Raw genomic sequence first — 27078 nt, 5'->3', positions numbered from 1 at the left:
TCAGAAGCTGGAGTGTGGTGTACGGACCTGGGGCCCGTTAGGCTCCCTCTCAACAACAGGCCTGCTGGGCGGCTTGCGGTAAGTGAGCCGGCGACGGAAGTGTCCGCTGAGCAGGATGTAGATGAAAGGGTTAATGCTGCTGGCGGCGTAACTGAGGCACACTGACAGGTAGTAGCAGGTGTAGTAGGCCAGCGTGGGCCGCCGCAGCGTTAAGTTGACCAGCTGGAGCATGTGGTAGGGCCCTACGCTCACCAGGAAAACCGCCACAAGGACCAGAACCATCTTGGTGAGGCGGATGGCTCGCTCCCGGGACTGGTTGTTAGCACTGAAGCTGAGGAGGGGAGAGGAACCAGGCCTTAGTGACAATAATGACCAGCATAGAAGCATACATCAAGAAGTCCTTCCTGCATCAGATAAGTCATCCCCATATTTGTTGTCTGTCATTTTGGTTTACTGAGTGGATAACCTTGTCCTCAGGCTCAATTTCTACCCACAGAGAGAGAGAGAAATGGCTAATGACTCGATTACTGAGTGGAGGTCATGGTACCGTTAGTTTTCTCCAGCATAGAACTGTTTTAATGTAATTTATTTTTAGAACACCCGCCAAAACCTGTAATTTCATACTTGTGGGCATCTCTATTTCTAGTGCCTCACATTTACTGTATCTAGTACCTCTGTGTGTCTCTGTGTCTTTATGTAACTATCAGCCTCTGCCATGGTTGATGACCACGACTACGTTTCTGCCACTAGAGATAATGGCCACGCTCTCTGCCACTAGATATACCATAGGCTCTCGCCCTGCCCAGGGTATGACGTTATTCAGCCTTGCTCTATGCACGCCCATGTGTGCCCACTGGGCAGCTGCCAGCGGGCATGACTCACCGCCGTTCCCTTTTGTTCTTCAGGTACATCCTCCAGGTATAGCACAGGATCAGCATGTAACAGGTGATGATAAGGGGCAGGGGCAGAAAGAAAGACGTGATGGTCTGATATAGGGTGTACCTAGGGAGGGAGGGAGGGAGGGAGAGAGAGAGAGAGAGAGAGAGAGAGAGAGAGAGATAACATGTGTGTCAGCTTGCAGGAGCTAGTGCCATCCCATTGGGAAAAAACTAGTTGAATCAATGTTGTTTGAATTCCATATCATTTCAACCCAATAATGTGATGAATGTTGAATCAACGGTGAAAACTAATTGTATTTTCACAAAGTAAGGGCATTTCATCTTTTTTTTCACCCAATTTTTAAACGAAATGGTTACAGCTTTCGTTGAATTCACGTTAACCAAACAGCTCAACCAAATGTCAATCAAAACGAGACATAGAACTGATGTCTGTGCCCAGTGGGATGTCCCACTGCAATGAATACATTTGTTCATGAGATAGTAACTACATTCTATCTATGCCTAGTCACTTTAATAACGCTAACCTACATGTACTGTTGAAGTCGGAAGTTTACAAACACTTAGGTTGGAGTCATTAAAACACCGTTTTTCAACCATTCCACAAATTTCTTGTTAACAAACTATAGTTTTGGCAAGTTGGTTAGGACATCTACGTTGTGCATGACACAAGTAATTTGTCCAACAGTTGTTTACAGACAGATTATTTCACTTACTGTATCACAATTCCAGTGGGTCAGAAGTTTACATACACTAAGTTGACTGTGCCTTTAAACGGCTTGGAAAATTCCAGAAAATTATGTCATGACTTTAGAAGCTTCTGATAGGCTAATTGACATCATTTGAGTCATTTGGAGGTGTCCCTTGTGGATGTATTTCAAGGCCGACCATCAAACTCAGTGCTTCTGTGCTTGACATCATGGGAAAATCAAAAGAAATCAGCCAAGACCTCAGAAAAATGTTTGTAGACCAAGTCAGGTTCATTCTTGGGAGCAATTTCCAAACGCCTGAAGGTACCACATTCATCTGTACAAACAATAGTACGCAAGTATAAACACCATGGGACCATGCAATCATCATACCGCTCAGGAAAGAGACGCGTTCTGTCTCCTAGAGATGAACGTACTTTGGTGCGAAAAGTGCAAATCAATCCCAGAACAACAAGCAAAGGACCTTGTGAACATGCTGGAGGACTCCACTGTCTCCCTGTCATTGCTTTTGCGCCATCAGTACAGATACCAACATATCTTGACCACCAAAGTCCATCTGATGTCACAAAGCTGTCCAGTACTTTAAAAATATCCTCTCATGTTGTCCTTGTTACCAGTGGTTAGCAGAAGAGGATGCCTTCCTCAATTGACCCCCCGTAAACGTAACGGACATGTACCAGGAGCTGTGCCAGGCCCATATAATTCACTGCCTTTTTTCGAAGCAGTAATTGGTACAAAAGGTACAAAAGTATCTATATCCACAGTAAAACGAGTCCTATATCGACATAACCTGAAAGGCCACTCAGCAAGGAAGAAGCCACTGCTCCAAAACTGCCATAAAAAAGCCAGACTACGGTTTGCAACTGCACATGGGGACAAAGATTGTACTTTTTGGAGAAACGTCTGATGAAACAAAAATATAACTGTTTGGCCATAATGACCATTGTTGTGTTTGGAGGAAAAGGGGGAAGCTTGCAAGCTGAAGAACACCATCCCAACCGTGAAGCATGGGAGTGCAGCATCATGTTGTGGGGGTGCTTTGCTGCAGGAGGGACTGGTGCACTTCACAAAATAGATGGCACCATGAGAAGGAAAATTATGTGGATATATTGAAGCAACATCTCAAGACATCAGTCAGGAAGTTGAAGCTCGGTCGCAAATGGGTCTCCAAATGGACAATGACCACAAGCACACTTCCAAAGTTGTGGCAAAATGGCAAAGTCAAGGTATTGGAGTGGCCATCACAAAGCCCTGACCTCAATCCTATAGAAAATTTGTGGGCAGAACTGAAAAAGTGTGTGTGAGCAAGGAGGCCGACAAACCTGACTCAGTTACACCAGCTCTGTCAGGAGGAATGTGCCAAAATTCACCCAACTTATTGTGGGAAGGTTGTGGAAGACTACCTGAAACGTTTGACCCAAGTTATACAATTTAAAGGCAATGCTACCAAATACTAATTGGTGTATGTAAACCTCTGACCCACTGGGAATGTGATGAAATAAATAAAATATTAAATAAACCATTCTCTCTACTATTATTCTGACATTTCACATTCTTAAAATAAAGTGGTGATCCTAACTGACCTAAAACAGGGCATTCTTACTAGGATTAAATGTCAGGAATTGTGAAAAACTGAGTTGAAATGTATTTGGCTAAGGTGAATGTAAACTTCCGACTTCAACTGTACATATTACCTTGACATTGGCTCTGTACAGGTACCCCCTGTATATAGCCCCGCTATTGTTATTTACTCACACTCTTTAATTATTTGTTGTTCTTATCTCTTACTTTTTTTGTTGGTATTTTCATTAAAACTGCATGGTTTTTAACTGCATTGTTGGCATTGTTGTATTCAGCGCATGTGACAAATAAAATCTGATTTGATACCAGTTAAATTGACATTTGAATTTCTATGAACAGTTTCTGCAGGAGTCAAATAAATTCCCCAGCCAATAACATGTGTATGGTTTGTCTTCTCATTAGTATGGAAAGTGTTGGACTTTATGGGCTACATCAGGTCATCCATTAGTCTGTGATTGCATTCCTATTTATTAAGCTATTTGGGGGGAGGGTGGGTTGAATAAGGCATTGGAGTAGAGCAGGTATTCCCAAACTTGGGTACGTGCAAAGCAGTCGGGGTACGGCCAAATAAAAATGTGATTCGCATTTAAAACATAAAAAAAACAATTCTTCACATTTTTAAACAGTACATTTATATTTTTCAACGGGGCTGTACATTTGGGTGAGGTTTTTTTCTCTCCTGAGTAGCCTCGTTTCACTGCCAAAAATAAAAATGAAACCATCTAGTGTTCAGCGAAATAACAACACAAAGTCAAATACAGGAAGCCTCGTCAAATAATTAACATCCAATCACATTAACCGTTACTCTCTCGCGGGAAACCTTCACTCTTGCGCAGTCATTTAGAAATGAAACATGACAATTTGAAAAATAAGCCACGGGAGTTTTTGGAGCGAGAATAAAGATGCCTTTAGAGTAGTAAGACAAGTATTAAAGCAACAGATACTATTAATAAGAAGGGGCTAGAAGCATCTGATATGGTGAGCTACTGAGTGGCTAGGACAGGCAAGCCCCATACTATTGTGGAGGACTTAATTCTTCTTGCTGCCGTGGATATGGCTAGGACAATTCTGGGAGAAAAGGCCAAAAAACTATACAGACAATGCCTTCATCAAACAACACTATTTCACAACGCGTCAGTGACATGGCAGGAGATGTTTTGAAACAATTACTGCTTCGAAAAAAGGCAGTGAATTATATGGGCCTGGCACAGCTCCTGGTACATGTCCGTTACGTTTATGGGGGGTCAATTAAGGAAGGCATCCTCTTCTGCAAACCACTGGTAACAAGGACAACATCAGAGGATATTTTTAAAGTACTGGACAGCTTTGTGACATCAGATGGACTTTGGTGGTCAAGATGTGTTGGTATCTGTACTGATGGCGCAAAAGCATTGACAGGGAGACAGTGGAGTGGTAAGGCGTGTGCAAGCAGTTGCTCCCGACACCACGGATATGCCTGACAGCTTGAAATACGTTTTGGACACTACAGTGGAAATAGTTAACTTTGTTAAAGCAAGGCCCCTGAACTCTCGTGTATTTTCTGCATTATGTAATGATATGCGCAGCGACCATGTAATGCTTTCACAACATACAGAAGTGCGCTGATTATGAAGGGGCAAAGTATTGACACATTGTTTTGTATTGCGAGACAAGCTTAAAGTTTTCTTTACTAACAATCATTTTCACTTGTCTGACCACTTGCATGGTGATATTTTTTCTCGCCTGAATGATCTGAATCTAGGATTACAAGGACCCTCCGCAACTACTATATTCAATGTGCGGGACGAAATTGAGGCTATGATTAAGAAGTTGGAGCTCTTTTCTGTCTGCATTAACAAGGACAACACACAGGGTCTTTCCATCATTGTATGATTCTTTGTGTGCAAATGACCTCAAGCTTACGGAAAATGTCAAATGTGATTTAGCGAAGCAGCTGAGTGAGCTGGGTGCGCAATTACACAGGTACTTTCCTGAAACGGACGACACAAAGAACTGGATTCGTGATCCCTTTCATGCCCTGCCTTCAGTCCACGTACCGATATCTGAACAAGAGAGCCTCATCAAAATTGCAACAAGCGGTTCTGTGAAAATTGAATTTTATGAGAAGCCACTGTCAGATTTCTGGACAGGGCTGCGCTCAGAGTTTCAAGCACACCCTTCTCAGTAACCTGTGGTGAGTTATTCACCATTTTTGATGGACAAATAAGGTTTTATAAGTAAGATGGTTAAATAAAGAGCTAAATTATTGATTATTATTATTATTTGTGCCCTGGTCCTATAAGAGCTCTTTGTCACTTCCCACGAGCCGGGTTGTGACAAAAATTCACACTCATTCTTATGTTTAATAAATGTATCGTATAGTGTGTGTGTGGCAGGCTTACAAGGACGGCAAAAAACAACATTTGAGAGTGCGCTGACCCTGGTGCTAGAGGGGGTATACAGCTGGAGGTTGGATGTTTGAAGGGGTACGGGACTATAAAATGTTTGGGAACCACTAGAGTAGAGGATCATGATATAGAGACACAAATATACATTGGACACCAAGTTCTATAAACATCACATTTCGTATTTCTTTTAACATTAAACATTTATTTCAAGCGCAAACCAACAACATGATTTCATGGACTGGTTTACCCCATGTTGAAATCATGTTAGTCAACTCAATTAAATATCCACCCAAATTCAATATGGATTGGATGTTATGTCAGGGTTGTGACCTTACCAGAGCACCTCTTTGGGAGTGACCAGGTTCATGGAGCAGCTCTCCAGTCCGTCAGGGAAGCGAATCACCTTGGAGTGGACCCAGGCGGGAAGGACCATGACAAATGACACCACCCACACAAACAGGTTGATCCAGATTGTCTTAGAGCGGGTTCGGAGGGTCATCAGACGGAACGGGTGCACCACCGCCAGGTACCTATGAGACAGTTGATAGATCAATGTGAGGAACTGACCAATTAAACCGTTTTAAGGGGAAATCTGACAAAACTATGGTTGTCTGTTAATGTGAAACATAACAATGAAAACAAATTAAAAAGCTAAAACGCGAAGAGCACCAAGAGGATGTGACATGGGTTGTTAGGGAAGTGACATGACAACAGGGATGTATTATCTGTGAGTGGGAGTAGATTATTATGTATTATACCACATTCCCCTGTTTCTTTTAAATATTATTCTCACTCACACACAGACAAATGGCTCTCTGTGTTAACCATATAATTAGAGATAATTAGGATACAGGATCGAATGACTGGACCCAGGATTCAGACCTTCAAGGGTAACAGAATGGGATTTAATTGCCTGCAAGTTTAGTTTAAATTAGTCCTCATTCATTTACATGTATATTAAGTGAGTAACAATACAGTGAATTTAGATCTGGTCCCTTGATAAATCTGGATCAGTACTTGAAACCAGGAAAACCAGTAAGTTTATCAATGCTCTTGTCAATCAGACCAACCTCCAAATCAATCTCTTAATTGCCTTAATAAGCAAGCTGTATTACACAATATTCAGATAACAAGAACAGCAGCAGCAGCACAATACCATGGTCTTCATGTATGTCAGTGGTACATCACTCATAGAAACATGCTGATTGAATTATCTATAGGATGCAACAGCTGTCCTCTGAATGTATGATTTCCTCTTCCAATTGTGTTATCATAAGAGCGCAAAACTGACCCTAAATGTCAGTGACACTATATGCCACAAACATACATCCCCATTAAATAACCTAATTTCTATCCATGCAGACATAGACTGACAACACAACAATCTATAGAAGGGTTGGTTGTTGAGCAACAAAACCGACGCGTGCACAACTGTGGGGCAAAACAGACAAGGTTGGCTTTAGAATGTTGACAACGTGTAAATTATGCACATCGTTTTTGTGACGTTGTCAGCTAACCAATCTATACAAAGTCAGGTAGGGTCACTATGTTACTATCTGTAATACAGTGCATTTGAGACTGTAGAGTGAGAGTGTGTAGAGATTGCGGGTGAGATGATTGAGTTTTCATCTTGTGCTGGCTTGGAACGAATGGAAAGGTAACTTTGATCATGAGCAGAACAGTTAGCTAGAAATTGTCAGTGGGTTCGGCCTCCAACTGGCATATATTTAATACCCAGGCGACACTGACATCGAGGCCGCTACGCTATCAATTATACAACTGAAGCCGTGACGCCATCTGCATATCACTAGAAACGGCATTCAGGGTTAAAGAAAACCCATAAATGATTAAATTTCCACAAATCTGTTTGTTGTTCCTGATCTGAGCCAGATATCACTTTTAAGAAGTTGAGGGAAATGGATTTCCCCTCCAAGTTATGCTACTGTACCTCGTCTGGCATTTTGTATGCCATTTGTATAAGAATGAATTTAACATAACCAGAGTAAAACGTCTAGAAATGTCCCTGGATTGGATGGTAAATAAAGTTTAGAAAGTGTAACAGCAATTTGGAACACTAAAGGACATTATTGATTACGTACTTTAGGTTTCTATGGAAGTATAAATAGGAATGCAATCACAGACATCATGGAATGTAACGTGTGTATGGTGAATGCACAATGTTAACCTGCACAACGTTCGTACCACAACCCCTGTGAAAGGAAATGTTAGGAACAATGCTGTACCTAATGCAATACAGTGGAGTGTTAGCCTGGCTAATGGGTAAATCCATTTGAGTTCAAACACTTTTTGACTGCACCCCTTTTGATTTGAACGAAACCTCCATACATATTTTCCCATTGTTGAAGTGCTCAGAAAGTGACTTTTTGGACCTGAATGCAAAAACTTTCAAGAGATAAAGGTGCTCAAAGATACCCTGTTTTGCATACCCCACCACACCATGAGATATCCATGTCTTCATCTCTGGAAAAGATAAACGGCTGAGATTGATATCATTTAAAAGCTTAGAAATAGGGTTGTCAAACAATTTTCTAATTAATTTTTTAATCACTGGGGAAGCCAAGCCCCCCCAAAAAGCTATATTACATGTGTTGTGATAATTGTGTTGTTTTCACTATAACCTGTTAGTTCATATGCCTTTGCGACCGTGATATATAGGCCTAAGGCCGAGATAATAAGAAGATACATTGGCCTGTATGGAGAATTAAGTAAAACCACACCCAAATATCTAAGGGCCAAGTTTAGCTGGCTAGCCACCGGAGGAAAACAACACAACGAGATGCACGTTTTTTCTGTCATTGACATTTTGCTCTCGATGTGATGTGATTGTTGTGAAGCCAAATCCAAACTGGCTTCCCTTGACATTTTTTTGGGTGCCCCAGGACCATTCACAGTTGAGCTCACTCAGTTTAGCTCAATGCTGATTGGTTATTTTATACTTTTTTTTATCAAGGGAGGCCAAATGCTCACTGGCTTCCCTTGCATTCAATGCTACAGGGGGCAACAACGTCATACTCTTTTTAACCAGACAGCGTCAGATATATGGGAAACACATGCAGAGACAGAGGGGCGCTGTTTCGCTGGCTCGGATGCTTTCTCCGGTGAGATACAATCAGTCTATTGTGAACTGAAGGAAAATTATGAAACACAGAGTGATTAAAGATCAATAGTTTTATGTTTTTTTTTCTTGGTCAATATTTTGGGCAACATGTTTTGGCTTCCCTTGACTCCATGAAATTTATACTTTCAAATGGTACCACAAAGATGGTGAAATTCCACTCAGAGAATGTTGACTTGAATGGGAATATCTCTTGTTTTAAATAATACTTTCAATCTTCCATAGGAAACCAACAGAAATATAGATAATTGAATAGACATGACAATTTTTTTTAAATGTATCACTTTTGTACTATTTTCACAAGTATGTGGTAAAATTTCACAATTCTTAATATAAAAATCTAAACAGATCATCAAAAGGTTGTTTTTTTTACTTTAAAAACCTTTTCAAATGACTAAGTACAACACACAAAATCACACGGTAACTTTTTCACCAAACCTAATCAATGTTTAATCTAGAAATACCTTTCACAATGCCCTTTCATTTGATTCTCAAAAAGTAATACAACTGCATCAGAGAGCGTCCAGACCGGTTGCATCAACGCCTGGTATGGCAACTGCTCGGAATTAGAACGGAAGGCACTACAGAGGGTAATTGTCAAAGACTCCAGTCAACCAAGTCATAGACTGTTCTCTCTGCTACCACACGGCAAGCGGTACCGAAGCGCCAAGCCGAGGTCCAAAAGGCTCCTCAACAGCTTCTACCCCCAAGCCGTAAGACTGCTGAACAATTAATCAAATGGCCACACGGACTGTTTTTATCGACACCCTCCCCCTTAGATTTTACACTGCTGCTACTCACTGTTTATTATCTATACATAGTCACTTTACCCCTACCTACACTACCGTTCAAAAGTTAGACATTTCTCAATATCAACTGTGAAGAGGCGACTCCAGTTCCTCTATCCAGTGTCTGGGTTCTTTTGCACATCTTCATCTTTTATTTTTATTGGCCAGCCTGCAATATGGCTTTTTCTTTGCAATTCTGCCTAGAAGGCCAGCATCCCTGAGTCACCTCTTCACTGTTGACTTGAGACTGGTGTTTGGCGGGTAATATTTAATGAAGCTGCCAGGTGAAGACTTGTGAGGCGTCTGTTTCTCAAACTATACACTCTAATGTACTTGTCCTCTTGCTCAGTTGTGCACTAGGGCCTCCCACTCCTCTTTCTATTCGGGTTAGAGCCAGTTTGCCCTGTTTTGTGAAGGGAGTAGTACACAGCATGGTACGAGATATTCAGTTTCTTGGCAATTTCTCGCATGGAATAGCCTTCATTTCTCAGAACAAGAATAGACTATGCTTTACCATTTACAAAATATGCACTATGCTTTACCATTACCTTTACAGTAAATGACATATTGTAATGCAAGTAAAAACACAAAACATGGTACAGATCTATTGACAGTATACTCTGTTCTTCCCCCAGAATTGACAGAAGGCCCCAGGTGATGGCCGTGGCCGTGTGCTCACCGACCAGCAGGAGTGGACAGTGGTGGAAATGGGTAATGGGCCTCATTCACTGTAGGCTGAATGAATGTCTTAGGTCAGTAAGGATCACCACTTTATTTTAAGAATTTGAAATGTCCGAATAATAGTTGAGAGAATGATTTATTTCAGCTTTTATTTCTTTCATCACATACCCAGTGGGTCAGAAGTTTACATACACTCAATTCATATTTGGTAGCATTGCCTTTAAATTGTTTAACTCGTTCAAACGTTTCGGGTAGCCTTCCATAAGCTTCCCACAATAAGTTGGGTGAATTTTGGCCCATTCCTACTGACAGAGCTGGTGTAACTGAGTCAGGTTTGTAGGCCTCCTTGCTCACACACGCTTTTTCAGTTCTGCCCACACATTTTCTATAGGATTGAGGTCAGGGCTTTGTGATGGCCACTCCAATACCTTGACTTTGTTGTCCTGAAGCCATTTTGCCACAACTTTGAAGTATGCTTGGGGTCATTGTCCATTTGGAAGACCCATTTGCGACCAAGCTTTAACTTCCTGACTGATGTCTTGAGATGTTGCTTCAATATATCCACATAATTTTCCTCCTCATGATGCCATCTATTTTGTGAAGTGCACCAGTCCCTCCTTCAGCAAAGCAGGCATCTTTCTTGATGAGCGACCTTTCAGGTTATGTCGATATAGGACTCATTTTACTGTGGATGTAGATACTTTTTTACCTGTTTCCTCCAGCATGATTTGATTTGCATTTTTTGCACCAAAGTACGTTCATCTCTAGGAGACAGAACGCATCTCCTTCCTGAGCGGTATGACGGCTGCGTGGTCCCATGGTGTTTATACTTACGTACTATTGTTTGTACAGATGAACGTGGTACCTTCAGGCGTTTGGAAATTGCACCCAAGGATTAACCAGACTCGTGGAGGTCTACAATTTTTTGGGGTTGATTTCTTTTGATTTTCCTATGATGTCAAGCAAAGAGGGACTGGATTTTGAAGGTAGGCCTTGAAATACATCCACAGGTACACCTCCAATTGACTCAAATTATGTCAATTAGCCTATCAGAAGCTTCTAAAGCCATGACATAATTTTCTAGAATTTTCCAAGCTGTTTAAAGGCACAGTCAATTTAGTGTATGTAAACTTCTGACCCACTGGAATTGTGATTCCAGTGGGTCAAAATTCACTCTGTCTCTAAACAATTGTTGGAAAAATGTATTGTGTCACGCACAAAGTATATGTCCTAACCAACTTGCCAATACTAGTTTGTTGACAATAAATTTGTGGAGTGGTTGAAAAACAAGTTTTAATGACTCCAACCTAAGTGCATGTAAACTTCCGACTTCAACCATATAGATATTATTTTTACAGGAAAATTGACTGAGAACACATTCTCATTTACGGCAACAACCTGGGGGAAACTTATAGGGGGGAGAGGGAATGAGCCAATTTGGAGTTGGAGATGATTAGGTGGCAATGATGGTATGAGGGTCAGATTGCAAATTTAGCCAGGGCACCGGGGTTAACACCTGTACTCTTCCGATAATGCAATGGGATCTTTGGTGACCACAAAGAGTGTCAGGACACAGAAAGACGGCACCCTTCATATCACCTCCACCTTACCCGACACCTGAACCCACCACAATTTGAATAACGCCCAAACAGATTCACGAATGATGCGATCACCATTGCACTGCCCACTGCCCTATCCCACCTGGACAAGATGAATAAATCAAATCAAAGTTTTATTGTCACGTGCGCCGAATACAACAGGTGTAGTAGACCTTACAGTGAAATACTTATCTATAGGCTATAACAGTGCAAAAAAGCTATTAGGCGAACAGTAGGAAAATAAAGAAATAAAATGAACTGTAATAAAAGAGTGAAAAATAACAGTAGCGTGGCTATATACAGGCACTGGTTAGTCAGGCTGATTGAGGTAGTATGTACATGTAGATATGGTTCAAGTGACTGCATATATGATAAACAGAGAGTAACAGTAGTGTAAAAGAGGGTTGGGGGGGGGGGATACCTATGTAAGAATGCTGTTCATTGACTAGAGCTCAGCCTTCAACACCATAGTGTCTTGCAAGATCATCACTAAACACAGGACCCTGAGTCTGAACCCCTCCCTGTGCAACTGGGCCGTAAACTTCCTGACGGGCCGACCCCAGGAGGTGATGATTGAATTGGAGACACGCATAGCCACGCAGTCATGAGTCAACAGGGAGTACAGGAGGGGAATGAGCATGCATTCCTGTGGGGCCCACGTGTTGAGGGTCAACAGCACCTCCACCACGCTGCCTGATTACCAACAACGAGACAGCCAAGCAGTAGGAGGTGAGAGCCCAGGCAGAGTAGTGCCAAGAAAATAACCTCTCAATCAATGTCAACAAAGGAGCTGATCGTGGACTACAGGAGACTGCAGAGAACACGCCCCATCCACATTTGAAGTAGCTATCAACAAAGTCAGTGCTGGTAGGGTGTTAGTTTACAAAAGACCAGTGGTGGCAGAACGGAAACCTCGGGTTGGGGTGTAGGGTTTGAGCAGAGCCTGAAGGTAGGGAGGGGCAGTTCCTCTTACTGCTCCGTAGGCAAGTACCATGGTCTTGTAGTGGATGTGAGCTTCGACTGGAAGCCAGTGGAGTGTGCGGAGGAGTGGGGTGACATGGGAGAACTTGGGAAGATTGAACACTAGACGTGCTGCGGCATTCTGGATAAGTTGCAGGGGTTTGATGGCACGAGTTCCTAGCCAACAGCGAAATGCAGTAGTCCAGATGGAAGATAAAAGTGCCTGTATTAGGACCTGCGCCACTTATCATGTGAGGAAGGATCGGATTCTACAGATATTGCAGAGCATGAACCTGAAGGAGTGAGTCACTGCTTTGATGTATGCAGAGAATAACAGTGTTATCCAGGATCACGCCAAGGTTCTTTGCTCTCCGGAAGGGGTACACTGTGGAGTCAACCATGATGGAGAGGTCTTGGAGTGAGCAGGACCTTCCCGGGAGGAAGAGCACGTCTGTCTTGTTGAGGTGGTGGCCGACAACCTAGCTGCGATATCTGCCTGACAAGCAGAGATGTGTGTCACCACCTGAGTGTCATCCGCAGAGCAATGATAGGAGAGACCCTGTGAGGATTTTTATTTAACCGTTATTTAACTAGGCAAGCCAGAACAGAACAAATTCTTACTTACAATGACATCCTATTAAAATGGCAGAGGATATGACAGAGCCAAGTGACTTGGTGTATAGAGAGAAGAGGACAGGGCCTAGAACCATGCACTGAAGGACCCCAGTAGTGAGAGTACGTGATGCAGGCACAGATCTTCTCCACGTCACCTGGTGGGAGCGGCCTGCCAGGATGCAATCCAAGAATGTGCAGCGCCTGAGATGGTGGAGAAGAGGATAATGTTTATATTTTAATCATTAAGCAAACGCTCGTATCCAGAGCAACTTACAGTAGTGAGTGCATACATTTTCATTCGTACTGGTCCCCTGTGAGAATCAAACCCACAACCCTGGCGTTGCAAGTGCCATGCTCTAACAACTGAGCCACACGGGACCATGGTTCACGGTGTCGAAGGCAGCGGATAGATCTAGGAGGATGAGAACAGAGGAGAGAGAGTCAGGATTGGCAGTGTTTGGGTTCGATTGGCAGTCTCCGTGACACAGAAGAGCCGTCTCAGTTGAATGACCCGTCTTGAAGCCTGACTGGTTAGGGTAAAGAAGGTTGTTCTGAGAGAGACAGTGAGAGGGTTGGTCAGAGAAAACACGCTCAACTGTTTTGGGGAAAAAAAGAAGGGATACCAGCCTGTAATTTCTTCGTCAGAGGGCTCAAGTGTTTGTTTCTTGAGGAGGGGAGCGACTCTGGCCATTTTGGACCTCACGAGTCGCAAGATTTCATCTGGAGAGAGTAGAAAGACCCCAGACCATGACGGACCCTCCACCTCCAAATCGATTCCGCTCCAGAGTACAGGCCTCGGTGTAATTCTCATTCCTTCGACGATAAACGTGAGTCCAACCATCACCCCTGGTGAGACAAAACCCCGACTCTTCAGTGAAGAGCACTTTTTGCCAGTCCTGTTTGTGGTGGGTTTGTGCCCATAGGCAACGTTGTTGGCCTACAAGTCCTCAGTCCAGCCTCTCTCAGCCTATTGCGGACAGTCTGAGCACTGATGGAGGGATTGTGCCTTCCTGGTGTAACTTGGGCAGTTGTTGTTTCCATCCTGTACCTGTCCCGCAGGTGTGATGTTCGGATGTACCGATCCTGTGAAGGTGTTGTTACACGTGGTCTGCCGCTGCGAGGACGATCAGCTGTCCATCCTGTCTCCCTGTAGCGCTGTCTTAGGTGTCTCACAGTACGGACATTGCAATTTATTGCCCTGGCCACATCTGCAGTCCTCATGCCTCCTTGCAGCATGCCTAAGGCACGTTCACGCAGATGAGCAGGGACCCGGGGCATCTTTCTTTTGGTGTTTTTCAGAGTCAGTAGAAATGCTTCTTCAGTGTCCTAAGTTTTCATAACTGTGACCTTAATTGCCTACTGTCTGTAAGTTGTTAGTGTCTTAACGACTGTTCCACAGGTGCATGTTCATTATTGTTTATGGCTCATTGAACAAGCATGGCAAACAGTGTTTAAACCCTTTACAATGAAGATCTGTGAAGTTATTTTGATTTTTAGAAATTATCTTTGAAAGACAGGGTCCTGAAAAAGGGACGTTTCTTTTTTTGCTGAGTTTATTTATATTTCGGACTCTGACATTGCTCGTTCTGATTTCTTAATTTCTTTTTTAGATTTTTTTTTCTTTTTGGATATTTTATACTAGATATTACTGCACCGTCGAAACATAAGCATTTCACTGCACCTGCAATAACATCTGCAAATCTGTGTACGCAAGCAATAAACTTTGATTTGAACTGACTATACACCTTTTTCCACTGCTGAGACATTTAACCTTCAACAGCTTGGCAAAGTCAACTCCCCAGTTATGATCAGAATCTAATGAAGTGTCGAATTACATACTCAGTACTCAGCATGCAAGGACATGTTCCAAATATGAAAATGTGAAGATCTGGACAGAAATGGATTACTTAATTGTAATTTTGGTGTTTTTATGTGCCGGTCTCCTAGCTGTGCTCTATTGCCAACTGGGTATTGCCAACCGGCAACAGAGCACAAGGCAAACTGACTCCCATATCATATTACTCACCTGTCCAGGCTGACAGCGGTCATGACGGCTGCACAGGCCACCTGATTGCAGTTGTCCAGGGAGGTGATGATGGTGCAGAGGGTGCTGCCAAACACCCAATGCCCCCCCCGGGCCCACTGGTGGATCAGGAAGGGCATGACCGTCACGTGGACCACATCAGCCACGGCCAGGTTACAGATGTATACGTCTGGAACGGTCTTCTTTGTGGTCCTGTAAAATAACACACATCTTAACACTGTCTGTACTCTGTGTTTAATACATTCAGAACAAACAATAGTGGACTGCATAACTACTGCACACTTATCACATCTAACAACAAAGCAACAATCTGTGCTTGTTCAATTTTGTTTTGAGGGCTGTTCTGCCTCAAGGGGCAGAAAGAATGGTAGATCGGTTGGTGGTGGTGCGTGTTGGTGGAGGATGTCATTAACATTCACATTTTCATACACAAGCATGCTTGTTCGCAACCCAACCCTTTGCGACAGTACACTTAACCAATCAAATGTCTTATTTAATCTTAGCCTAACCCAAACCTCAACCAATTGGAATTACTTGCCTAAACTCAACCAATCACATTTCTTTCCTAAACATAGTTAATTGCATTAGTTTATGTTCTCAAGGCAGAGCTGCCCTTAAGAAGTTAAAGTAAGGAACTTCAATCTTCTTAATGCGTAAGGTCACATTGTAGGGCTGTGTTTTGAGATGATTCCTCCACAACCTTTATTTTATAGTTAACAAACCCCAGTGGAGCAAGATTTAAAATAAAGTTATCAAAAGAGTCATAATTGTGCCATCTGTCCTCTAGTGGCTCCTGACCATCACCTTTCAACTTATTTTATCATGTGGCCTAAGGTCCTCACTCTACCCTTTGGTTCCCCTCATGGGAACATCCCAAGATGCACTGCATTGGATTTTAATGACTGGTAAAATCAAAGGCCTTGCTTCAAAGACTCTCTGTATGGAAATGGAAAGGACATGCAATCAGTGTACACACAGCCGGGTAATGGGATCTTTAGGATTGCTTTTCAAGTAAATTGTTCCACCTTAAGCAGTGTTTCCCAACTCCAGTCCTTGAGTACCCCAACAGCACACATTTTTTGTTGTAAGACCTGGAAAAATTCACCTGATTCAACTCATTGAAGACTTGGTGATTAGTTGAATCAGGTGTGCGTGCTGGTCCGGGGCCACCACAGAAATGTGTACTGTGATAGGTACTAACTTTTATTTTATTTCATTTAACATTGAGCAAATACAGTGATAACACATCCAATTTGTGCTGCAGTGGTACACGTACAGTCCGGTGAAGTAGATCCCCCGGAGAATGCCTTTAATGTTTGATTGCTAGATGTTATTACGGTCACTCTCCACTGAGTTCCATATCTCTGACTTTCTGTAGCTGTAAGCCGGGAAGTGCAAATCCTGATTGGTGACACACAATAATCAACTAATCATGGTCTTCAGTTTAGAATGCAGTTATACTGAACAAAACTACAAACACAACAGGTAAAGTGTTGGTACAATGCTTCATGAGATGAAATAAAATATCCCAGAAATGTTCCAAAAAGCTTATTTCTCTCAAATTCCGGGCACAAATTTGTTTAATTCCCTTTTAGTGAGCGCTTCTCCTTTGCAAAGATAATCCATCCACCTGACAGGTGTGGCATATCAATAATCTGATTAAACAGTGTGATCATTATACAGGTGAGGACAATAAAAGGCCATTCTAAAATGTGCAGTTTTGTCAAACAACAAAATGCCTGTCACGCCTTGACCGTAGATTGCTTTGTATGTCTCTATTTTTTGTTTGGTCAGGGTGTGATGTGGGTGGGTATTCTATGTTGTATGTCTAGGTGTTGTGTTTCTATGTTTAGGCCTGGTATGGTTCCCAATCAGAGGCAGCTGGTTATCGTTGGGCAGCCAGCCTGTTTTCCCACTATGGGTGTGGGTAGTTATTTTCTGTTTAGTGTGTTTTGCACCTGACGGAGCTGTTTCGGTTGTTTCTTTTGTTCCTGGTTGTATTTAGTGTTCAGTTTATTAAAATAATGATGAACACTTACCATGCTGCATCTTGGTCCTCACCTTCTCCTTCTAACAGTCGTTACAGAACTACCCACCAAAAAAGGACCAAGCAGCGTGGTAACCAGGAGCAGCGTGGAATGGACTCATGGACATGGGAGGACATTCTGGACGGGAAGTGTTTCTACACATGGGAGGAGATCCTGGCTGGAAGGGATCGCCTCCCATGGGAACAGGTGGAGGCAGCCAGGAGAGTGGAGGCAGCAGGTAAAGGGAGCCAGCGCTTTGAGGGAACACGGCTGGCAAGGAAGCCCGAGAGGCAGCCCCAAAGATTTCTTGGGGGGGAAGCACACGGAGAGTGTGGCTAAGTCAGGTAGGAGACCTGAGCCAACTCCCTGTGCTTTCCGAGGCGAGAGGTGGGCCGGGCAGGCACCGTGTTATGCCGTGAGGCGCACAGTGTCCATCGCAGCTCCTCTTATCGGTCGGGTTAGAGTGGGCATCGAGCCAGGAGCAATGAAGCCAGCTCAGCGCATCTGGTCTACAGTGCGTCTCCTCGGCCCGGGTTATATGGCACCAGCCCTACGCACGGTGTCCAGTGCGGTCTGTTCCACCCCGCCGCACTGGCCGGGCTACGGGGAGTATCCAGCCAGGACAGGTTGTGCAGGCTCGGTGCTCGAGGCCTCCAGTGCGCCTCCACGGTCCGTCCATCCGGTGCCTCCTCCACGCACCAGGCCTCCTGTGGCAGCCCCACGCACCAGGCTGTCTCTCCGTCTCCTCCCTCCAGGTGCTCCCTCCTGTCCGGGGCTTCCAGAGTCTCCCTCCTGTCCGGCGCTTCCAGAGTCTCCCTCCTGTCCGGCGCTTCCAGAGTCTCCCTCCTGTCCGGCCGTCAGTGAGCAGCAGCCGGGGCCGCCCGTCAGTCAGGAGCTGCCGGGGCCGCCCGTCAGTCAGGCAGGAGCTGCCTTGGCCGCCCATCAGTCAGTCAGGAGCTCCCTGGGCCGCCCGTCAGAAGGTCAGGAGCTCCTGGGGCCGCCCGTCAGTCAGTCAGGAGCTGCCGGGGCCGCCCGTCACTCGGGCGCTGCCGGGGGCGCTGCCGGGGCCGCCTGTCACTCGGGCGCTGCCGGGGCCGCCCTTCACTCGGGCGCTCTCCCGTCTATTCGGGGCCCGCTGCAAGGGTCCCCAGTCTGAGGTCGGCGGCGAGGGTCGCTGCTCCAAAGGCGCCACTTAAGTGGGCCAAGACTATGGTGGAGTGGGGTCCACGTCCCACGCCAGTGCCGCCACCGCGGACAGATGCCCAACCAGACCCTCCCCTATGGGTTTAGGTTTTGCGTCCGGAGTCCGCACCTTTGGGGGGGGGGGGTACTGTCACACCTTGACCGTAGATTGCTTTGTGTGTTTCTATTTTTAGTTTGGTCAGGGTGTGATGTGGGTGGGTATTCTATGTTGTATGTCTCAATGTTGTGTTTCTATGTTTAGGCCTGGTATGGTTCCCAATCAGAGGCAGGTGGTTATCTTTTTCTCTGATTGAGAACCATACTTAGGCAGCCTGTTTTCCCACTATGGGTTTTGGGTAGTTATTTTCTGTTTAGTCTGTTTCTTTTGTTCCTGGTTGTATTTAGTGTTCAATTTATTAATTTAATGATGAACACTTACCACGCTGCATCTTGGTCCTCACCTTCTTCCACCAACGGTCGTTACAATGCCACAGATGTTTTGAGGGAAAGTGCAATTGGCATGCTGACTGCAGTCCACCAGAGCTGCTGCCAGAGAAGTTAATTTCTCTACCATAATAGAACCTGGTCTCAGAGAATTTTATATTATTCAGTACGGATATCCGAGACACCCCATTTAGTATGATATGTTATGAATTACAATTTTGATTATGTTACGAATTTGCAAAATGTACAATATTTAAAGAATTTGCAAAACGTTTATATTAGAAATTCTGGCTAGGTTGCTAATGTTAGCTAGATGGCTAATTTTAGCTAGGCTAGGGGTTACAGTTAAGTTTCGGAGTAAGGTTAAAGGGTGCAGAGTAAACTAAAAGGGTTAAGGTTAGTGGAAGGCTTAGCTAACATGCTAAGTATTTGCAAGGTAGCTAAAAAGTAGTGAAAGGTTGCTAACATATTGAAGTTGCCCATATTGAGATTTGAACTCACAACCTTTGGGTTGCTAGAGGTTTGTGTTATAACCCTCTATCTTATGTAACCATACCAAACGTAACCTATCATACTAATTTCAGTATCCTGGATTTAAATGTACCGAGACTTATCCCGAGTCTGAGACCAGGCTGCATAACCTCAAAATAATTTTTGAGACTTTGGCAGTACATCCAAACGGCCTCACAACCGCAGATGACATGTAATCACGCCAGCCTAGGACCTCCACATCTGGCTTTTTCACCTGTGGGATCGTCTGAAACCAGCCACCCAGGCAGCTGATGAAACTGTGGGTTTGCACAATTAAGAATTTCTGCACAGACTGTCAGAAACCGTCTTAGGGAAGCTAATCTGTGTGCTTGTTGTCCTCACTAGAGTCTTGACCTGACTGCAGTTCGGCATCGTAACAGACTTCATTGGACAATGCTCACCTTCGATGGCCAATGGCAGAAGTGTGCTCTTCACGGATGAATCCCGGTTTCAATTGTACCGGGTGGGTATGGTGTCATGTGGGTGAGTGGTTTGCTGATGTCAAAGTTGTGACCAGAGTGCCCCATGGTGGCGTTGGGGTTACGGTATGGGCAGGCATAAGCGACGGACAACAAACACAATTGCATTTTATCAACATCAATTTGAATGCACAGAGATGCCGTGATGAGATCCTGAGGCCTATTGTCGTTCATTCATCCTCAGCCATCACCTAATGTTTCAACATTATAGTGCATGGCCCAATGTTGCAAGGATCTGTACACAACTTCTTGAAGCTGAACATTTCCCAGTTCTTCCATGGCCTGCACACTCACCAGACATGTCACCCATTGAGGTATCAGCTGACCTCAATCTCTTGTTTGGTAATTCTAGAAAGGACAGAAGAGAGCGGAATATTCAATCTCTCTAAAACTGACTAAATATTAGCACTAAACTGATCTATTTACTTGTGGGTAATAACATTGAAGCTGGATAATAACCCCAAAAAACATAAGGCTAGAGAAATGTATTGATAAATATTACGAACGCAGTCAAGGCCAAAAGATGTCGGAGAGGATCCAGGGAAAAAATTGAGAACCAAACATCAAGAGAAACTACAAGATTCCTCGACAGATGATTTATGATGTTCACTTGTAAGTAAAGGATATGAAGGCGAGGCTAGGAATGAGTGACAAAAAGCTCAAAAGGCAATACTATTGAAACGGATGTTAAAGAACTTAAAAAGGAGAACATGTCTCTGAGAGAAGCCTTACTTGAAATAAAGACTAGATCCATGCAAGAAAAAAAATCCAGTACTTACTGGTATCATAGAAAATGAGGGTGAAGATCCTGAAAGTGAAGTGAAAAAATTCCATCTTAAACCGCTGCAGAACCTAGAACCTGTCAACAAAATCAAACTCGAATGTGTACACAAGTTCAGATAGAGGACAGCGATACAAAGCGATACGAGTGCACAATCGTTGCCAAATAATGGTCAAAAGTTTTGCTGGCACAAAAATAGGTATGAATGAGAAATGATCATACCCTAGACATCTACCAGAGTGATATCTCAGATGTATTCTATGGTTATCCCCAATCCATCAGTGGGACCAGACAATCCATTGAAGGGCTTGTCCGCTCCCCTCTGTTCTCGTGGCGACGTTTACAACTTGATTTGTTTCCTGATCGGTGCGGCCTCGTACAGGGTTGCACCCCACCCACTGGCCCCAACAAGGCTCATCATGGGTCTGGGCTTGTATACCCCCCTTTGTGTCTTGGGACCCACCCACCAGCGGTTGTACAAGTTGTCAGCAGCGGCTTTGTTAGTAGATTGGCCATAACCTTTCAACCAAATCTCCTGGTGTTTGTGCTTCAAAAAGCTCAGTGGCTGTCTTGGCCTGCCATTCACTACAGCGTCTGTGTGGTAACCGTTCCAGTACCTGCGAACTGAGACAAGGATATATTTTGGTGACGTCGCACAGTGTTTCACCAGTTGGAGTCACCGGACCAGTGGCGGGACTGATACCGTTAGTTTCATTGTACGGGGTTTCTGTCCCCCTCAAAGCGAAAAATGTGTCTTCGGAAGCCATGCACACTCTGAACGTTGATGCTTTGTTTTGGCCGCGGTGCTCGCGGAAGTGTCTGAAGTTAAGTTAATCTTAGCTACAGTATTGCATACCTCTGAGGAGGGAAGTTGCTCACTCAGAGTTCTGGCTCGAAATCATGAAAATAATATTCTCAGGTTTGTTGATTGAATGTGACGAGATATCGTAATATCGGAGTCAGATTCTGCACCAAGAGATGTCGCAACCTCTTTTTCCCAAGGGGTCCTTTTGACAGAAAATCCTTGGTGATGACTGTTGTAGCCAGCATTAAGAGAAGACAGCGTAGTCAGTAGAGATGGCACAGTTACTTGTGACCACCATATTTACCCCCCCCAATCCATCAGTGGGACCAAACGATCCATCAAGTCTGCTCCGAGTAGCAGGTGTTCAGTTTCGGGTCTGGTAACATACACAGGGTGAACAAGCTATATGTTTTGGAGGTGTAGTTTCAGCATGAGTCACATTGTGAGAGGCGAGGTAGTCCGAGTGAAACCTCGAAGTTTAGTTTCGCATCGTTCTGTTTTTGACCGACGGTTAGCTGGGTTCACAGTCCTTTTGAGATCATGTAACAACGATTGAGATATGAGCGATATTGTCGAGACAGACTTATTTAGCTTATGGGTTAAGCAGTCCTCCAGAACTGTTTCCAGGTAGCGATTTTCAAAGTGTAGTGTTTGTGCGACAACGTGATGTGTCATTTGTGTTCATGGTGAAAACGGATCAATTTATTGGCGTTTGAGTGGAATTGGCTATTGTGATGTGGTTTGCCTTGTGCATCGCAACATTTGTATCTGAGTCTATAGTCAAAGCCTGTGGGCTTGCTTCTTGATCGAGCGGGCCCTGGATAGGATTGAGTGAGAGCAGGGTTAGATTACACCTCTAATTGCAGCCCAAAAAAGTTCAAGTAACAGACCCATCAAAACATCAGCTGTTCAGAGGAGACTGCGTGAATCTGGCCTTCATGGTCGAATTGCTGCAAAGAAACCATACCAAAGGACACCAATAAGAAGAGACCTGCTTGGGCCAAGAAACACGAGCAATGGACATTTCTGGCGGAAATCTATTTCCCAACCACTGTCTTTGTGCAATGCCCGAATAGGTGAACTACTGATCTCCGCATTTGTGGTTCCCACCGTAAAGCATGGAGAAGGTGGTGTGGGGGGTGCTTGCTGGTGACAGTCTGATTTATTTAGAATTCAAGGCACACTTAACCAGCATGGATCCACAACAATCATCCGACCTCAACCCAATTGAGATGGTTTGGGATGTGTTGGACCGCAGAGTGAAGTAAAAGCGGTAAAATCATGGATATATTGGAACTAGTGGCTTTATGGAGGCTTAAATATCCTGACCTAGTGAGTGAGATATCCATGGCGGAGGCTCAATCAAGCAAGTCGTCTTGACTACTTTCTTATGTCATCTTTGCTGGCACCAAAAGTTTAAAGTACAACTGGAATTTATATTTAAATGTCTGGATTATTTCAATTTTGGAGAATCTCTTAAAGAATGGGTTAAAGTTATGTAAAGTAGCCCTAGGTGTAAAATAGTAAATAATGGCTACTTCTCAAAGTATTAAACTGTTGAGTAAAACAAGGTTGTCCACTATCAGCAAATCTATTTATTATGGCCATCGAAATGTTGGCCATTAAAATCAGATCCAACAATATCAAGGGGATAGAAAATAAATATATATGGGGGATTGGAAGTGATTACAATCTATCTGCAATATTAAAGCTGATCTACCCCATAAAATAAATAAAAAATACACACCAATGGACTTGGGAGAGGCGAAGGTCGAGTCATGCGTCCTCCGAAACATGACCCGCCAAAAAATCTGCAAAATAACGCTATTTTTAAAACAAGCCATAGAGAGTGGGTTACAATTTCAGTTTAATCCACCAGAACTCAAATATACTAATCAATCAAAAAAACAAAAACAAAATAGTTGAAAAAAAGTTAAACGGTATAACCTTTTGTAAATGATATCATAAATAGGACTGGTGGTGTTATGTCACACATGCAACTAACAAACGTATATGGAAATGTATGCTCTACTCAAAGTTAAACTAATTACCGCACAAATGTATGGGGTATGGAAGGTAAAGTTAACTTGTCTGTCGGCCCTGCATCGAAGAACTGATGGGTTCATTTAAGGACCAAAGAATGGACAGCTGTGCCATATAGATAGGAAAATAGTTTAAGAGATTTCTATGGCACACGGTTTATTTACTGATATTCAAAATAGTTTTTCAACAAAAATTGTTGCAACCAATAGACATTAGATAGATAATGAATGGGTGACACAACCATCCCAGCTCTGTCTCTTTGCAGCAAAATCTGCAATCATTAGATAATGTTTCGTACTCTCCATATGTAGCTTATTTTTGGTCGCAGGTTCTGAAAATAGCACTGCTGGGTGATATAAAAAGTCATAGTCAATTGATCAATAACTCTAAGCAACAATGTTTCTTTAATTTACAATATGTACAAAGTATAAGAATAGAAAGGTTCAGAACTTTTGTAACCGCACAGTTGGAAAAATATATGGCAAATATAAATAAAAGTTGGAGGGTCTTCAGAGGTGGATGGGAGGAGTTGAGGGTAGCTGAAGGACAGGACTAAAAACAAAGGAGAACTTGTAAAATACTGTGTCTGTAAAATGTATGTATCAACTGGAAGTAAAAGCCAAAGTCTTGTCCATTAGTTTGCTCCAATTAGGGGAGGGGTGGTAGGGTTAAGGGAAAATAATAAAGGCAAATATATATTTTATAGACTTAGGTTGGAGTCATTATAACTTGTTTGTCAACCACTCCACACATTTCTTGTTAACTATAGTTTTGGAAAGTCGGTTAGGACATCTACTTTGTGCATGGCAAATCATTTTTCCAACAATTGTTTACAGACAGATTAATTAACTGTATCACAATTCCAGTGGGTCAGAAGTTTACATACACTAAGTTGACTGTGCCTCAAAACAGCTTGGAAAATTCCAGAAAATTATGTCATGGCTTTAGAAGCTTCTGATAGGCTAATTGGCATAATTTAAGTCAATTGAAGGTGTGGCTGTATTTCAAGGCCTACCTTCAAACTCTGTACCTCTTTGCTTGACATCATGGGAAAATCAAATATAATCAGCCAAGACCTCAGGACATTTTTTTATAGCACTCCACACGTCTGGTTCATCCTTGGGAGCAATTTCCAAATGCCTGAAGGTACCACGCTCATCTGTACAAACAATAGTACGCAAATATAAACGCCATGGACCCACGCAGCCATCATACCGCTCAGGAAGGAGACGCGTTCTGTCTCCTAGAGATGAACGTACTTTGGTGCGAAAATAGCAAATCAATCCTAGAACAACAACAAAGGACCTTGTGAAGATGCTGGAGGAAACAGGTACAATAATATCTATATCCACAGTAAAACGAGTCCGATATCGACATAACCTGAAAGGCCGCTCAGCAAGGAAGAAGCCACTGCTCCAAAACCACCATAAAAAAAAAGCCAGACTACGGTTTGCAACTGCACATGGGGACAAAGATCATACTTTTTGGAGAAATGTGCTCTGGTCTGATGAAACAAAAATAGAACGGTTTGGCCATAATGACCATCATTATGTTTGGAGGAAAAAGGGGGAGGCTTGCAAGCTGAAGAACACCATCCCAACCGTGAAGCACGAGGGTGGCAGTATCATGTTGTGGGGGAGCTTTGCTGCAGGACGGACTGGTGCACTTCACAAAATAGATGACATCATGAGGCAGGAAAATTATGTGGTTATACTGTAGCAACATCTCAAGACGTCAGTCCGGAAGTTAAAGCTTGGTCGCAAATGGGTCTTCCAAATGGACAATGACCCCAAGCACACTTCCAAAGTTGTGGCAAAAAAACGGCTTAAGGACAACAAAGTCAAGGTATTGTAGTGGAAAAGTTTGACACCAATCAGGCTCTCGAGGACTGGAGTTGCCCATCCCTGATCTATAGGGTGGTTGGCCACAGCGGTTGAGAAAATATGCCTTCACATAATCCGCACAGTCAATCCATATATTTCATCTACACACACTCATTAGATTGACTGACTGAATTAAATATTTACTTTCGAACAGACACTACACATTTTAATGTTTCTAGAAAGGAAATTCATTAGTCATCTAAACCATTTATAACATTTTGTAAATCCATTTTGCAGAAAAAGTTTTAGCTTTGTTGCGATATCAATGTAGACGGCGTTGTCTGACCAGATCCCACTGGGCACACACTGGTTGAAATGAATGTCATTTGTTAACGTATTGTGACGTGGGATCAATGTGGAAAATACGTTGGATCCAACAATTCCTGCCTGAACAGTTCAGTGATAACGAGTCTATCATCCAGATGCTATATCCCGTGCTTAGCTGTGTTCGTTTCAGCTGAGCTATCATGTCAAAACAGTTTAGATATTGATGAGCTTCCATACTCATTTGCGTAGACCAGGTTTCCCCAAACTCAGTCCAGCCCTGCCAAATTCATTATATGAATAATATACTTTTATCTTTGGATATTGTATTTTATATAAAGGATGGTTGGTTGATGTAAAACAAAACAAAAAATGTAGTCTACAAAATGATTAATATGACAGGTTCACGTCATCAAGCAAAGTTTGATAGTTTGAAAGCAAACTATTTTAGGTGCATTTCAAGTATTATTTGTTTTAGTGTGTTTCTTTGACTTTGCTTGATGGTTCAGATGGAGATGTGAATCCATCATATCAATGATTCATTGTAGACCTATTGAACCGTGAACGCAACCAATTAACATTTAAGGGCGATGTTCTCACGGAGGTTTATTTCCCCTCATAACAGGAGCCACTGTTCAGGCAGGAATCGTTGGACTGGTTTCACATTTTATTTCAATAGGCCTCTTTATTCTAGGTTGACGTTATGTTAAAACAATTACATTGATTCAAACATACCATTTTTATTATCAACATTCAAAGGTCACATGTAATCAAGTATATAATTCGACATCATTTTCAACCATAAGATGAAACCCGTGTCTATGGAATTTGATGCAATTTCAACATATACATGGTTCTGACGATCATCTTGAAATTAGATTGATGTATGAACCCGTTAGTCAGGTTGTCCATTTAAGTTGAAGTTTTAACTAGATGGTTAACTTTTTTCTTTCAAATCCACTAACGCCGCGTCACAATGTGTTGACAAATTATGTTGAAACAACTTTGATTCAACTGTGTGCCCAGTGGAACGCGGTGATACATACCTTAGGATAGTCACCAAGACCAGAATGTTTCCTACAAGCCCCGTTGAACAGAGGATTCCAATGAGAGAAGGCAAAATTGTGGTCTCTGTTAGACGGACAAAATTATAATAAAAAAGATCATGGTCATTGCACTCATTGTCCCAAGATTCATTGAGAAGAATTTGAGAGGTCCGATTCCAGAATACACGTCCGTCCAT

The 27078-nt window shown here is 43.1% G+C and overlaps 1 protein-coding gene across 1 annotated transcript; it reads right to left on the bottom strand.

The window, feature by feature from the left end:
• Window positions 1-27078, bottom strand: LOC139385536 (melanin-concentrating hormone receptor 2-like). The gene is made up of 5 exons (XM_071130682.1): window positions 26882-27078; window positions 15379-15588; window positions 5910-6104; window positions 883-1002; window positions 1-325 (listed from the first exon to the last, which is right to left on the bottom strand). Exons 1-5 carry the CDS (start codon window positions 27076-27078, stop codon window positions 1-3), a joined length of 1047 nt encoding a protein of 348 aa, XP_070986783.1.

Source organism: Oncorhynchus clarkii, chromosome 3, assembly GCF_045791955.1.
Source record: "Oncorhynchus clarkii lewisi isolate Uvic-CL-2024 chromosome 3, UVic_Ocla_1.0, whole genome shotgun sequence".
NCBI lineage: Eukaryota > Metazoa > Chordata > Actinopteri > Salmoniformes > Salmonidae > Oncorhynchus > Oncorhynchus clarkii.
The sequence above is the reverse complement of the archived record's forward strand: the minus strand, read 5'-3'. Positions and strand labels throughout refer to the sequence as shown.